This window comes from Scyliorhinus torazame, chromosome 1 (assembly GCF_047496885.1).
Source record: "Scyliorhinus torazame isolate Kashiwa2021f chromosome 1, sScyTor2.1, whole genome shotgun sequence".
In the NCBI taxonomy this organism is placed as follows: Eukaryota; Metazoa; Chordata; class Chondrichthyes; order Carcharhiniformes; family Scyliorhinidae; genus Scyliorhinus; species Scyliorhinus torazame.
In genome coordinates, this window is record NC_092707.1 from 58,275,168 (window position 1) to 58,289,149 (window position 13,982).

At 48.5% G+C, this 13,982-nt stretch overlaps 1 protein-coding gene across 1 annotated transcript in view; it reads left to right on the forward strand.

Annotated features, from left to right (window-relative positions):
- The window catches only part of cfap251 (cilia and flagella associated protein 251), a 276,809-nt gene extending 263,144 nt beyond the window's left edge, over positions 1-13,665 (forward strand). The window contains exon 22 of the mRNA XM_072495300.1: positions 11,257-13,665. Coding sequence (XP_072351401.1) covers positions 11,257-11,390 — 134 coding nt within the window. The 3' untranslated portion in view covers positions 11,391-13,665. The remainder of the gene's footprint in view (positions 1-11,256) is intronic.
- The last annotated feature ends 317 nt before the right edge of the window (positions 13,666-13,982 follow it).

Here is a 13,982-nt window from a genome sequence, read left to right on the forward strand (position 1 = left end):
AGGCTGGGGTTGGCTGAGCTTAAGTGCTGCTCGACCTTGGTGAGCGCTGTCCCGGCAAATCGGCTGGTGAGCCTTCATTTGCGGCGAGAAGCCCATGGGGTCTCGTTTAGTGGACCAATTAACATTGAATAGCATTGCCAGCCTCGCTGGGCCGAGCACCAGGAAGCTCGTAGTAGTTCCCGTTCGCTACCACACTTGAAAATTTTTCCGGAGAATCGCGCCCGTTATTTTAGTTTATGCTAATCTTGTCACTAAGTGCAGAATGCACAAATGTTTTGTTCCTCCTGATGTTGAAATGAGTCTGCAGAAAGTTCTGATATTGACAAATACATGAATAGGATGGGAATAGAGGGATACTGACCCCGGAAGTGTAGAAGATTTTAGTTTAGACGGGCAGCATGGTCGGCGTAGGCTTGGAGGGCCAAAGAGCCTGTTCCTGTGGTGTACCTTTCTTTGTTCTTTGTTGATATCTGGGCTATATCAGCACAATAAATGACAAAGACTTTGGGGGAGCTGTCTCTTCACCTTCTCCATAGGAGATTCTGCTAATCCTTAATCTTGACTCAGACAATCTCAACCTTTACTGGAGTTTCAGACAATGTTGTTGATTTAAAATAGTGACTATATTTAAGAGAGGACTTCATTGATTGTGAAACAGTTTAATACTTCCTAAGAATGACTTCTGGAGGCGAACATGGAATGAGAATGTCCTCCTCGCTGGGGAATGTTACCCAGTACCCAGACTGATCCCAGGACATGGACGCACATAAGGTGGCTTCTGCCTGAGGACTTATTCTTTGGCCCTTTCTGCCTGTTTTACGGGGGTATTGCAGGTGGCAAACATGATAGGATTGAAGAACTAGGTATCTCTTTTGGTGGGTAATGTCAAAGAGTTACCAAATGAAGAATGTATCGAATAAGGGGTACACTTCAGATCAGGAGGACATGTGTGGCACTGGAGGGGAAAAGATGGCGGAGGGACCTGTGGGGTCGTTGCCCACAGTGTGGTCGACGGAGCAGTTGGTCGGATTTCTCTTGGCTAAATTTAAGAAACAGAGACTGGTGGCCTCAGAGGACCTGGTGAGAGTGGTTGAGCTGAGTCAGGTTGCCCTGGAGAGTGGAGCAGAGGCTGGAGGCGCAGAATGTGTCCATTCAGAAAGTTGAGGAGACGGTGGCTGACCACGAGGATTGGATTTCCTCTTCAGAGGCCAAAATGTTGGTGATGTTGGAGGGGCAGAAAAGCTGAAGGAGTAGGTCAACGACCTGGAGAACCGTTCAAGGAGGCAGAATCTGAGGATCATGGGGTTGCCTGAAGGCATTGAGGGAACAAGGACCACAGAGTACATGGCCAAGACGTTTGTGAAGTTGGTGGGTTCCCTCCTGAAGTGGGTCAGGCTCATCAGTTGTTAAGGAGGAAGCCGAGAGTTGGCAATCATCATATGGCTCCATCGGTACCTGGATAAGGAAAAGATCCTGAGGTGGGAAAAGGAGACTCGTGAATGTACCCGGGAATGGGAAGGCCACACGGCTCCTATGTTCCAAGACTTGGTTGCAGACCTGGCCAGGAGAAGGGCCGGATTCAACAAGGCCAAGACTGCTCCTTTCAGGAGCAAGGTGCGATTTGGCATGATGTACCCTGCTCATCTGAGGGCCACGTATGGAGGAAAGAAGTATTATTCTGATGTGCCGGAGGAGGTGAGTAAGTTTTTAAGGGATCAAGGACTGGGATCAAAGATCTGTTTGAGGACTTTGAATTTTGGGTGGGTTCACCTGCAGTTACCCGACTGGGACGGCACAGTGGTTAGCACTGCTGCCCCACAGCGCCAGGGACTTGGGTTCAATTCCTACCTCGGATGACTGTCTGTATGGAGTTTGCACTTTCTCCCCGTGTCTGCGTGGACTTCCTCCGGGTGCTCCCGCTTCCTCCCACAGTCCAAAGATGTGCAGGTTAGGTGGATTGGCTATGCTAAATTGTCCCTCAGGTGTCCAGGGATGTGTAGGTTAGGTGAAAGGGTTATAGGAATAGGGGGGGGGAAATTGGTCGGTGCAGACTCGATGGCCCGAGTAGCTTCCTTCTGCACTGTAGTGATTCTATGACTGTGGAATCGTGCTCGGGAGGATGAGGGTTTGTATGTTTTGGCGTGTGGTTATTTTTGTTCTTTTATACTCACTTTGTACTGTTAAAGTGTAGATGTAGAGCTTTGTAACATCTGCCGCCCCGTGTTGTGGCAGGTAGTTATTGGGGATAGTGGGTATGTGAGGGGCATTGTGTGATGTGCGGTGGTGAGGGGTGAAGGAGCTCGGTGCTACGAGTTTGCAAGGGGGGACGAGGCCGGGGGGGGGGGGGGGGGGGGGGGGAAATACGGGGGTCCTGGTATAAAGGTAGTCTCGTTTTTAGCCTCATAATTTGGGAACTTGTCCAGACTGATCTCATGGAATGTGAGGGGACTGAACGGGCCAATCAGCAGGTCTTGGGTGTTTGCCCATTTAAAGAGTTTAAAGGCAGATGTGGCTTTTATGGAAGAGACTCACCTGAGGGTTAAAGAGCAAACGAGGTTGAGGAACAGGTGGGTGGGACAAGTCTTCCACTCGGGTTGGATATGAAGGCGAGGGGGACTGCGATGTTGATTAGCAAGAGGTTGGCTTTCTCGGTGAGTAACATATTGGGGGATCCAAGATTTGCGATGGTGAGTGGAAGGTTGGAGGGGTGCCCATGGGTGAATGTGTATGCCCCTAATTGCAACGACACAGACTTCGTGAAGAGGATTCTGGCAAAGTTTCTGGACTTGGGTACTCATCGGTTGATTATGGGGAGGGGGATTTTAACACTTGACCCTAGGTTGGATTGGTCGTGTCCCAAGTCTTTGAAGGTGTCCGGGGTGGCGAAGGAGTTGCTGGGGTTCATGGAATGGATGGGGGGGGGGGGGGGGGGGGGGGGGTGGATCTGTGGTGGTTTTGGGTGCCCGACGGCAAAGGGATTACCCTTTTTGTTGCATGTGCATTGAGTGTAATCCCGTATCTCCCAGGGACTGTACAGGTCGGAGCCCCCAGGGGGGGACTCGGGCATGGAACAGTTTTTGGATGGCTTGGATTTCCCAGTGGTGAAGGAGGGGAAAGTGTGGGGGCCCCACTTGGGCTAGAGGAAGTGATGAAGTGTATTGGGTTGATGCAGCTTGGGAAGACCCCGGGTGGATTCCCAGCAGAATTTTACAAAACGTTTGCTACAGAGTTGGCGTCTTTGCTAGTAGAAATGTTTAATGATGCGTTGGAGAAAGGGGAGCTCCCACCCACATTGGCACAAGCCTCGATTTCACTCATTTTGAAGTGGAGATGCCGGCGTTGGATTGGGGTGAGCACAGTAAGAAGTCTTACAACACCAGGTTAAAGTCCAACAGGTTTGTTTTGAATCCATAGCTTTCGGACTTCTTACTGTGCTCATTTTGAAGAAAGACGAGCATCTGGGGGGATTGGGTCTTATTGACCGATATCGCTTTTGAATGTGCATGCAAAGCTGTTGGCCAAGGTGTTGGTAACGTGCCTGGAGGATTGTGTGATGGGGGTTGATAGCAGAGGACCAGACAGGGTTTGTGAAGGGCTGACAGTTATCGGCAAATATTAGGAGGTTGTTGAATGTTATTTTGATTATTTGATTTGATTTACTGTCATATGTACCGAAGTACAGTGAAAAGTATTTTTCTGCGGCCGAGGGAACGTACACAGTATGTACATAGTAGACAAAAGAATAATCAACAGAGAACATTGACAAATGGTATATCGACAAACAGTGATTGGTTACAGTGCGGAACAAGGGGCCAAACAAAGCAAATACATGAGCAACAGCAGCGTAGGGTGTCATGAATAGTGTTCTTACAGGGAACAGATCAGTCCGAGGGGGAGTCGTTAAGGAGTCTTGTAGCTGTGGGGAAGAAGCTGTTCCTATGTCTGGATGTGCGGGTCTTCAGACTTCTGCCTGATGGAATGTGGTGTGACACGCCCTATGGGTCAGGAAACTGAGATGATAATATCAATGGATGTGGCAAAGGCATTTGACCGGGTGGAGTGGGAGTACTTTTTTGAAGTACTGAGGCGGTTTGGTTTTGGACCGAGGTTTGTTGTCTGGATTAGGAAGTTGTACAGGGCCCTCTTGGCAAGTGTGCGGATGAACACTACGAGTTTGGGGTATTTTTGTTTGCACCGGGGAACGAGGCAGGGATATCCACTGCACCGTTGCTTTTTGCATTGCCGATTAAGCCATTAGTGATGGCGCTTAGGGCTTCAATGTAGTGGACAGCAATAGAGAGGGGGTTGGAGCATCGAGTGCCCCTGTTTCAGATGATCTGCTTCTATATTTTACAGACCCGGTTTCTCGTATATTTAGGATTATGGGAATACGGAGGAAATTTGGTTAGTTTTCGGGGTATAAGCCAATGTGGAAAAGAGCGAGGTGTTCCTGGTCAATGCCCAGATACAGGGGAGGGGGTTGGAGAAGTTGCCATTTTGGTTGGTTAAGTCGAGTTTTCAGTATCTAGGGATAAGGGTGGCGCATAGTTGGACTCAGTTGCAGAAATTGAATTTGGCTAATTTGGTGGATGTGGTGAAGAAGGATTTTAAGAGGTGGGATGTTCTTCCGCTGTCACAGGCGGGGCGGGTCCAGACTGAGAAGATGATGTTTCTCCTGAAGTTTTTGTTTATCATTCAGAATTTCCCAATTTCCTTGCCCAAATCTTTTTTTGCGAGGGTAAACAGGATGATTTTGGAATTTATATGGGGGGAAAAGTACCTCTGATTAGGAGGGTATTCTTGGAGAGGGATAGGTGGCTTGGCATTGCCGTATTTGCTGAATTATGATTGGACGGCAATTGTGGAGAAGGTTTAGAAGTGGGTCGTGGAGGAAGGGTCACTGTGGGGGCGAATGGAGGAGGCTTCGTGCAGGGGGACAAGTTTGAAGGTACTGGTGATGGTGCCTCTTCGGTTCTCACCAGCGAAATACTCCACCAGTCCAGTGGTGGTTGCCTCATTAAGGGTATGGAATTAGTTCTGGCAATCTTTTAAGATGGAGGATATTTCGCTGTGGGCACTGATCTGTGGTAATCAGATTCATCCCAGCAGGGTTGGATTCAACGTACAACGTGTGGGAGCGGGAATGGATAGGGAAGTTTACGGATCCTTTTGTGGACAGCAAATTTGCAGACTTGGGAGAGCTGGTAGAGAAGTTTCAGTTGCCAAAGGGGAAGGAGTTTGATACCTGCAGATCAGGGACTTTGTGAGGAAGGAGCTGCAGTTGCCGTCCCCTTCTTTGGTCCAAAGGATTGTATCTGAGGACGAGATAGGGGAGGACAAGGTTTCTGATATTTATGGGTAGTTAATGGAAAGGAAGAGGGCCTTGTTGTAGGAGATAAAGAGGAAGTGAGAGGTGGAGCTGGGTGATGGATTTGAAGGGGGGGGATTTTGGAGTGAGGCCCTGCGGAGGATAAATTTGACCTCCTCGTGTGCAAGATTGAGTCTAATTCAATTTAAGGTGATACATAGGGTGCACATGACAAAGTCGCGTATGAGTTGTTTTTCCCCCAGGAGGTGGAGGATAGATGTGGGCGATGTTCAAGAGGGCCGGCAAATTACACCCACATGCGTAACACAGTAAATGTGGGTTATTTTCAAACAGACAATTTTATTGAGATATTTTTTGGCATTGTAAACAGTTACAGATTACAGAAATATGCAAACATCAACGAAAAGTCAACACTTCAACCAAACCATAATGCACATACCCGCTCCTCTCCCATAGACACTACCCGTCTATTTATCCCTCCTACTCTACTCTAACCCCCCCCGCTGACATTCACTCTCCCGCGAAGAAGTCGATGAATGGTTGCCACCTTCGGGCGAAACCCAATACAGATCCCCTCAAGGCGAACTTAATTTTTTCCAAACCCAGAAAACTTGACATGTCCGAAAGCCATAGTTCGGTCTTCGGGGGTTTTGAGTCCCTCCATGCCAGCAGTATTCGCCGCCGGGCTATTAGGGAAGCAAAGGCCAGAACATCTGCCTCTTTCTCCCCCTGGACTCCCGGGTCTTCCGAAACCCCGAAAATTGCCACCCCTGGACTCATTACTACTCTTGTTTTCAGCACCCGGGCATGACATCCGCAAATCCCTCCCAGTACCTCCTAAGCTTAGGACATGCCCAAAACATGTGAACGTGGTTCGCTGGTCCTCCCACGCATCAAGCGCCCTTGACCTCTACCCCAAAGAATTTGCTCATCCGAGCTACCGTCATGTGGGCCCGGTGAACGACCTTAAATTGAATCAGGCCAAGCCTGGCACAGGTTGTGGTTGTGTTTACCCTACTCAGGGCTTCCGCCCACAGCCCGTCCTCCATCTCCCCGCCAAGCTCCTCCTCCCATTTGAGTTTCAGTTCTTCCATCTGGGACTCTTCCCCCTTCATGAGCACCTTGTAGATATCCGAGACTCTACCCTCTCCTCTAGAGACTATTCTGTCCTGGATGCCTATTGGCGGGAGGCGTGGCAAGGATTATCATAGATTATCATAGAATTTACGGTGCAGAAGGAGGCCATTCGGCCCATCGAGTCTGCACTGGCTCTTGGAAAGAGCACCCTACCCAAGGTCAACACCTCCATCCTATCCCCATAACCCAGTAACCCCACCCAATACTAAGGGCAATTTTGGACACTAAGGGCAATTTATCATGGCCAATCCACTTAACCTGCATATCTTTGGACTGTGGGAGGAAACCGGAGCACCCGGAGGAAACGCACGCACACACGGGGAGGATGTGCAGACTCCGCACAGACAGTGACCCAAGCCGGAATCAAAACTGGGACCCTGGAGCTGTGAAGCAATTGTGCTATCCACAATGCTACCGTGCTGCCCTGTCTGGGACCTGTCTGGGTACAAAGTCCCCCACCTGTCAGTACCTAAAGTCATTTCCCCTTACCAGCCCAAATTTCTCCTCCAAGCCCCTCAAACACGTAAAGCTCCCCTCCAGGAACATATCGCCCACCCTCCCCACCCCCGCCCGCTGCCATGTTCGAAACCCTCCATCCATGTTCCCGGGGGCGAATGGATGGTTATCACATATTGGAGCCCAGGCAGACGCACCCACCCACCCTACATGCCTCCTCCACTGGCCCCATATCTGCAGGGCCGCCCCCACTACCGGGCTGGTGGAGTACCTGGCCGGCGACAGCGGTAGGGTAGCCGTGACCAGGGCTGCCAAACTGGTGCCCCTGCACGAAGCCGCCTCCACTCACTCCCAGATAGACCCCGTACCCACCATCCACTTCCTTATCATGGCTATGTTAGCCGCCCAGTAGTAGTTGATCAGACTCGGCAATGCCAGTCCCCCTTCGCTGCGGCTCCTTTCAAGCATCGCCTTCTTCACCAACGGGGATTTTCCAGCCCAGACAAAGCTCATGATGATTTTGCCAGTCCTTTTGAAGAAGGACCGTGGGATAAAGATTGGGAGGTACTGGAAGATGAACAGAAATCTAGGGAGGATTGTCATCTTTACAGTCTGCACCCTCCCCGCCAGTGACAGCGGGAGTGCATCCCATCTCCGAAACTCCCTCTTCATTTGTTCCACCACTCTAGTCAAATTTAACTAATGCAACCTGCCCCAGTCTCGTGCCACCTGTATCCCCAAGTACCGGAAACTTTCCTCCACCAGCCTAAATGGCAGCTCCTTCAGTCTATTCTCCTGGCCCCTTGCCTGCACCACAAACATCTCACTCTTGGCCATATTAAATTTGTACCCAGAAAACCGGCCGAACTTCCTCAGTGTTTCCAGTATATTTTCCATCCCGGCCAGTGGGTCCGACACGTACAGGAGCAGGTCGTCCGCATAGAGAGAGACCCTATGTTCCACCCCCCTCCTAGTCATTCCCTTCCACCCCTTCGCAGCTCTCAACGCCAACGCCATCGCCAACGGCTCTATGGCCAGCGCGAACAGCAACGGGGAGAGTGGGCACCCCTGTCTGGTCCCGCGATGTAGTCTGAAATAATCTGACATTATCCTGTTCGTCCTAACGCTAGCTTTTGGAGCCTGGTACAATAGTATGACCCAATTAACAAGTCCCTCCCCGAACCCAAACCGTCCAAGTAAATGTGTTTTTATTGATGTGTGTGTGTGTAAATATATATATATAGTTTTGGGAGCGTTTTGCGGCCGGTTTGCCGTTTGAAATTTGAATCGGATTTTGGTCTTGCCCGAAATTGGTGGAGTATTGGGAGTCTTTTGCGGGGACTATGTCAGCGATTTCAGGGATAAAGGTGCTCTGAGCCTGTGGGTTACCATATTTGCGGTTTCGGAGGATCCGAAAGTGAAGGTGGGGAGAGAGGCTGCGTCTTGGCCTTTGCCTCCCTGATAGCCCAGAGGATGATATTTTAAGGGTGGTGGGCTTCAAAGCCACCTAAGGCAGGGGTTGGGTGAGTGACCTGGCAAAATTTCTGCATTTCAAGAAAATAAAGCTTGTCTTTAGGGGGTCAGAGGAGTGGTTCCACTTGAGGTGGACGTTGCTCATCTCCTTTAAGGACTGCTAAACGTCAGCGGGTGAGGGGAGGAGGTGTGAAGGGAGTATGTGTGGTGTAGTTGTTGTGTCATTCATTTTTTGGTTTTCTTTTTGTATTATTGTATTTTGGCCATAAAATGGGGCAAGTGGGGTTTAAGATAGATTGGGGGGGGTTGTTTTAAAACTATGGCATAGAGATGGTTGTATTGTATTGTGTGCATTGTATATAAAATGAAAATATCTTGAATAAAAATATTTAAATGCAAGCCACTTTTACTTTCTTGGTATTCTGCCCACTACCAGAGATATGGGGCAGGATTCTCCGCCCCCGCCCCACTGGGTCGGAGAATCCCTGGGGGGGCGGCGTGAATCCCACCGCGCCACTCCGACGCCAGCTGCCGTATTCTCTGGCGCCGGTTTTCGGGTGGGGTTTACGCCACGCCGGTCGGGGGCCATTGGCAGCGGCCCCCCCGGCAATTCTCCGGGCCCCAATGGGCCGAGCAGCCGTCAGTTCCTGGCCAGTCCTGCCGGCGTGAAATGGACATGGTCCCACACGGCGGGACCTGGCTGGTAGGCCGTCTAGTGGAGTCCTCGAGGGGGCCGCGGGGGGATCCGGTCCCGGGGGGAGGCCCCCACAGTGGCCTGGCCCGCGATCGGGGCCCACTGATCTGCGGGAAGGCCTGTACCGTTGGGGGCACTCCTTCCTTCCGCGCCGGCCTCTGGAGGGCTCCGCCATGGCCGGCGCGGAGAAGATCCCCCTGCGCATGAACACGCCGGCTGGTCTGCGCATGCGCAGAACCACGCCGGCAGTTCTGCGTATATGCCAAATCCCGCTGGCCCTTCGCCGCCGGTTGGCACGGTGTCAACCCCTCCGGCGCCATCCTAGCCACTGGAAGTGCGGAGGATTCTGCAACTCCCAGTTGGCCCGACGCCGGAGTGGTTCGCGCTGTTCTTGGCGCCGGCGTTTGGCCATCCCGCCCACTGATTCCTCACATTTCATTCTACTTGAAGTTTTGCACTTAGTGTGACAAATAATTTATCTTAAACTCATCGAGGAATGTAAACTTAATATGTAATTATTACCTGTAGATTTTTGACAAAGCTACTCTGAATGATTTGCTATCATAATTAAAAAGGTCATGGAGGGATTTGAAAACAAGGGTGAGAATTTTAAAATAGAGATGTGGTGACACATACACTTAAATTGATCCATCCACTGCTAGGTACGAAGTGTTATGAATGAGTTGCAGTGGTCACGGTTTAAATAAGCATCGAGTCAATGTCAACCACGCTAAATAAAAAAGGTGCTATTTTTGGTCTGTGTAGTTATGAATCAGATATTTAGCGGCACTGATTAACACCATTTCCACTTTGACTCTTAATACATTTGCATGGAGGGGCAGTACGGTGGCGCTGTGGTACCACTGCAGTCTCACGGCGCCGAGGTCCCAGGTTCGATCCTGGCTCTGGGTCACTGTCCGTGTGGAGTTTGCACATTCTCTCCATGTTTGCGTGGGTTTCGCCCCCACAACCCAAAGATGTGCAAGGTAGGTGGATTGAACACGCTAAATTGCCCAAATCGGAAAAAATGAATTGGGTACTCTAAATTTATTTTTTAAAAATAAATTTGCATGGATTAAATTTAAAGAGCTGGTCCTTGCATGGCAGACTTCACTCATATTTCTCCATTGCATGAAATGTGAAATGATTGTATATTAGAACTTAGATGAAGAGCTATCATTGAAATGTTTTCATGAATGAGTTCTATTCAAACAAAGTGGAATGTGTACAAATCATAAATCCTTCACATATTCTGAACTCTGAATATAGAGTGGATTCACTGCTGTTGAATTTACAGTGCAGAAGGGGCCATTCGGCCCATCAAGTCCATTCAGGTCCCTGGAAAGAGCACCCTATTTAAGCCCACGCCTTCACCCTATCCCCGTAACCCAGTAACCCCACCTAACCTTTTTGGACACTAATGGCCAATCCGCCTAACCTGCACATCTTTGGACTGTGGGGCGAAACTGGAGCAGCCGAAGGAAACCCATGCAGACATGGGGAGAAAGCGCAAATTCCACACAGTCACCCGAGGCCAGAATTGAACCTGGGTCCCTAGAGTGTGAGGCAGCAGTGCTAACCACTGTGCCACCCATATAATATTCAAAGTAGGAGACTAACCAATGGTGGGTGAATGTGAGAATATGAATCTGGAGCCCAGATAGTCCAGAGTAGGTAGAACTAACTCTACCATAACATTTTGGTAAGGATGAGAAAGACCTTTGGAATTTGCTGACCCTCCACTTGTGGAAGACAAGTTCTTCTGTGTATTTTGTTCATGATTTAGTCTCCCCTCCAGGGAACAGGAAACTTGGGTAGTTATGCTAGGGTTATTGAGGATGTTTAAATGTTAGGCATTGCATTTTTTTGTTGTTGTTTTTGTTAGTTGGAAGGACAGAGGCAAAGATTTTGGAAGGTTATTGGCTTATTTATGTTATGTTTTATGAGGTAACATATTTGATATATATATATATATACATATATATTATATATGTTATATATGCACACTATTGCTAGCTTAGTTTTGTAATTTGAAAGTAAATCTACAAACTGTAACCGGAAAATCCCCAAACTACAAATTTAAAGCAAGAGAGAGAATTGTACAAAAAAATGATGTCCTGTTTAATTGTAAAATTAATCTTGTTTCTGTTCTGTTTGGGTTTGACAGATGCTTCAGCATTGCTTGCACAGCAACTTCCCCAGGAGATTACAAGTAAACTGTTTATAAATGAAATATTGGGGTTTCCCCAGATTTCAACTTGTGCCGAAGAGATGACGATTTCTGCAGCTGCATCAACATAAACACAAACTGAAATGTACATTTATCAATCCAATAATTTGTATTCCTTCATTGATTTTAGTTTTCATAATTTCATTGCTAAATGACTAGAGCTGACTGTTTGATACTTATTTTTAAATTAAAAAATATGATAAATGATTCTAAGTACTTGGGCCTTTATAATTTGACTTAAATTGAAATGTCCGAGGTGAGATTATCTACATAGGATGTTGAGATGGCATTGAGTAAGTAGAATTACAGTATTTCTTTAAAAGGAATCAATTGAATGTCAAAATAATTAAAATAGTACAATGGGTATTCCTTTTATCAGTACCTCCAGAGGTTAAGTAAGGGAATACCCCCATGAGAGCGCTTACCTCTGTGCACTAATTTGAATTTTTGCCCTGCATATGGGAGATTTACACAGAAACAGAAAATTTACAGCACAGAAAGTGGGCATTAAACTCAGTGTCTGTGTTGGCCATAAAAACATATTCAATTATCAGGTTTATCAAGACTATTGTATTTTGGGACTGTAACTTTAAATTCAGGGTAAATGAAGGGGTCACGTGAACTGTCTGCAGTCTGCCTAACAGTATGTCTGGGTGGTTTGAAGGAAGGCTTAGATTATTTTGCCAAGAAGAAGGTGCCAAGGAGACTTGGAGAAAATGGCAGCAGTCTCTGAGTTTATAAGTAGTGGGACATTGAGGGCGGGATTCTCCGAGCCTCCACGCCAAAATCACGCTCGGTGCGGGGGCGGAGAATGGGGCGTCAGACCCGCGATTGGGTCCAACGCCTTCCCGCGGACCGACACGGCGCCGGTCGGGGCTATTGAAAGAGGCCCCCGCAGCCATTCTCAGCCGGCAGCTGGCCGAGTTCCCGCCGGCGTGGTTCACTCATGGTTCCACCCGGCGGGAGCTCAGAGTGGCGGCTGCGGACCCGGTCCCGCGGGGGCCTCCAGGACGGCCAAGCCTGCCAGGCTCGCGATCGGGGGTCACCGATCGGCAGGCGCGCACGATCTGGGGGGGGGGGCCTATATTGTTGGGGCTGGCTTGCTGTGTGGGTCCGCCATGTTGCACGGACCCGTGGCAGATAGTGCAGGGTCCCGTATCGGCAGCCGGAGCTGCGTGGACTACTCCAGGGCCCTGAAAGCTCCCTTCAAAATGGAGAATCACTCTGGACTTTCTCCAGGAAAGTCCAGAGTGATTCACGCCCATTTTCTCTCGGGTGTGGGGGCATAGTCCCATTTTTAGAGAATTCCACCCCGAGTCTCCCAAAATCCTAAAAAGGTGTTGAAGGTACTGGGTTATAACCAGCTGTGCTGTAAACTGCTCAATTATTTCCAAGATGAAAATGAATTGAGGTCAAGGATAGTTAATTGGCTTTTCCACCTGAATACAGGGTTAATCTGTTTCATATTGCCATGGGGAAGAGGTCAGAGGAAGCCATTTGTGCGATCAGGTTACACACTTCCCTACAAATCAATGAACGTTAGACAGGCAGTAGTTTGGAATGATGAGCAGGGAGAACGTAGAACATAGAGTGCAAAAGGAGGCCATTTGGCCCATCGAGTCTGCACCGACCCACCTAAGCCCCCACTTCCACCCTATCCCCGTAACCCAATAACCCCATCTCACCTTTTTGGTCACTAAGGGCAATTTATCATGGCCAATCCACCTAACCTGCACATCTTTGGACTGTGGGAGGAAACCGTATCCGGCACCTGGAGGATACCCACGCAGACACGGGGAGAACGTGCAGACTCCGCACAGACAGTGACCCAGCAGGGAATCAAACCTGTGACCCTGGTGCTGTGAAGCCACAATCCTATCCACTTGTGCTACCGTGCTGCCCACAAGAGAAGTGGCTACTTGGGTTTGTGAGCTGCCATAGCCAGGAGGGGAACAGTCTCTAGTCATAGAGACACATCCTGCAGCCATCTATAGATTCTGGGGAACTCATTGTGGCATGGTTAGGGGAAAGAAGATTAATCAGAAGTCTTTACTGAATGTGGTGGGTTTATGACACTCCCCAAAAGCTGACGAAAGCGCCTGATGACGGTCAATCAGAGTTACTACTCAGCAAAATGACGATACAAGAACCTAGTGGAAGCTAGGTGCAACTGTGGACTCTTTGTTAATAGAATTGTAGTTTTGTGGAGAGTGTGATGGATGATAAGTGTACAAGGGGAATGTCACTTTCTATAGTTTGAAGTTAAGATGCCTACAAAAAAAGTATTTAGTTAATAGTGTTTGTTTTCTTTGTTATTTGTTACTATAAAAGTTTTAAAACCTGAAATCCTGTCATGTAATTCTTTCAGCTTGTAACTGAAAGTTTGAATGCATGTTAAAAAGTTATTGGTCCCTGTGGAAATTACAACAAGCTCCCCAGCCTAATCCCATTTTCCAGCTCTTGGTCCATTTTCTGTAGGTTATGGCACTTCAAATGTATATCCATGTATTTTTAAAATGTAATAAGGGTACCTCTTTTTCAAGCAGTTAGTTCCAGATAAAAAAATTATTCTATTTCCTGCTAACCCTTTTGCCAATTAATTTAAATCTAAGCCCCTTGGGTATTGGCGCCTCTGCTCGGGGAATAGGTCCTTCCTATCCACT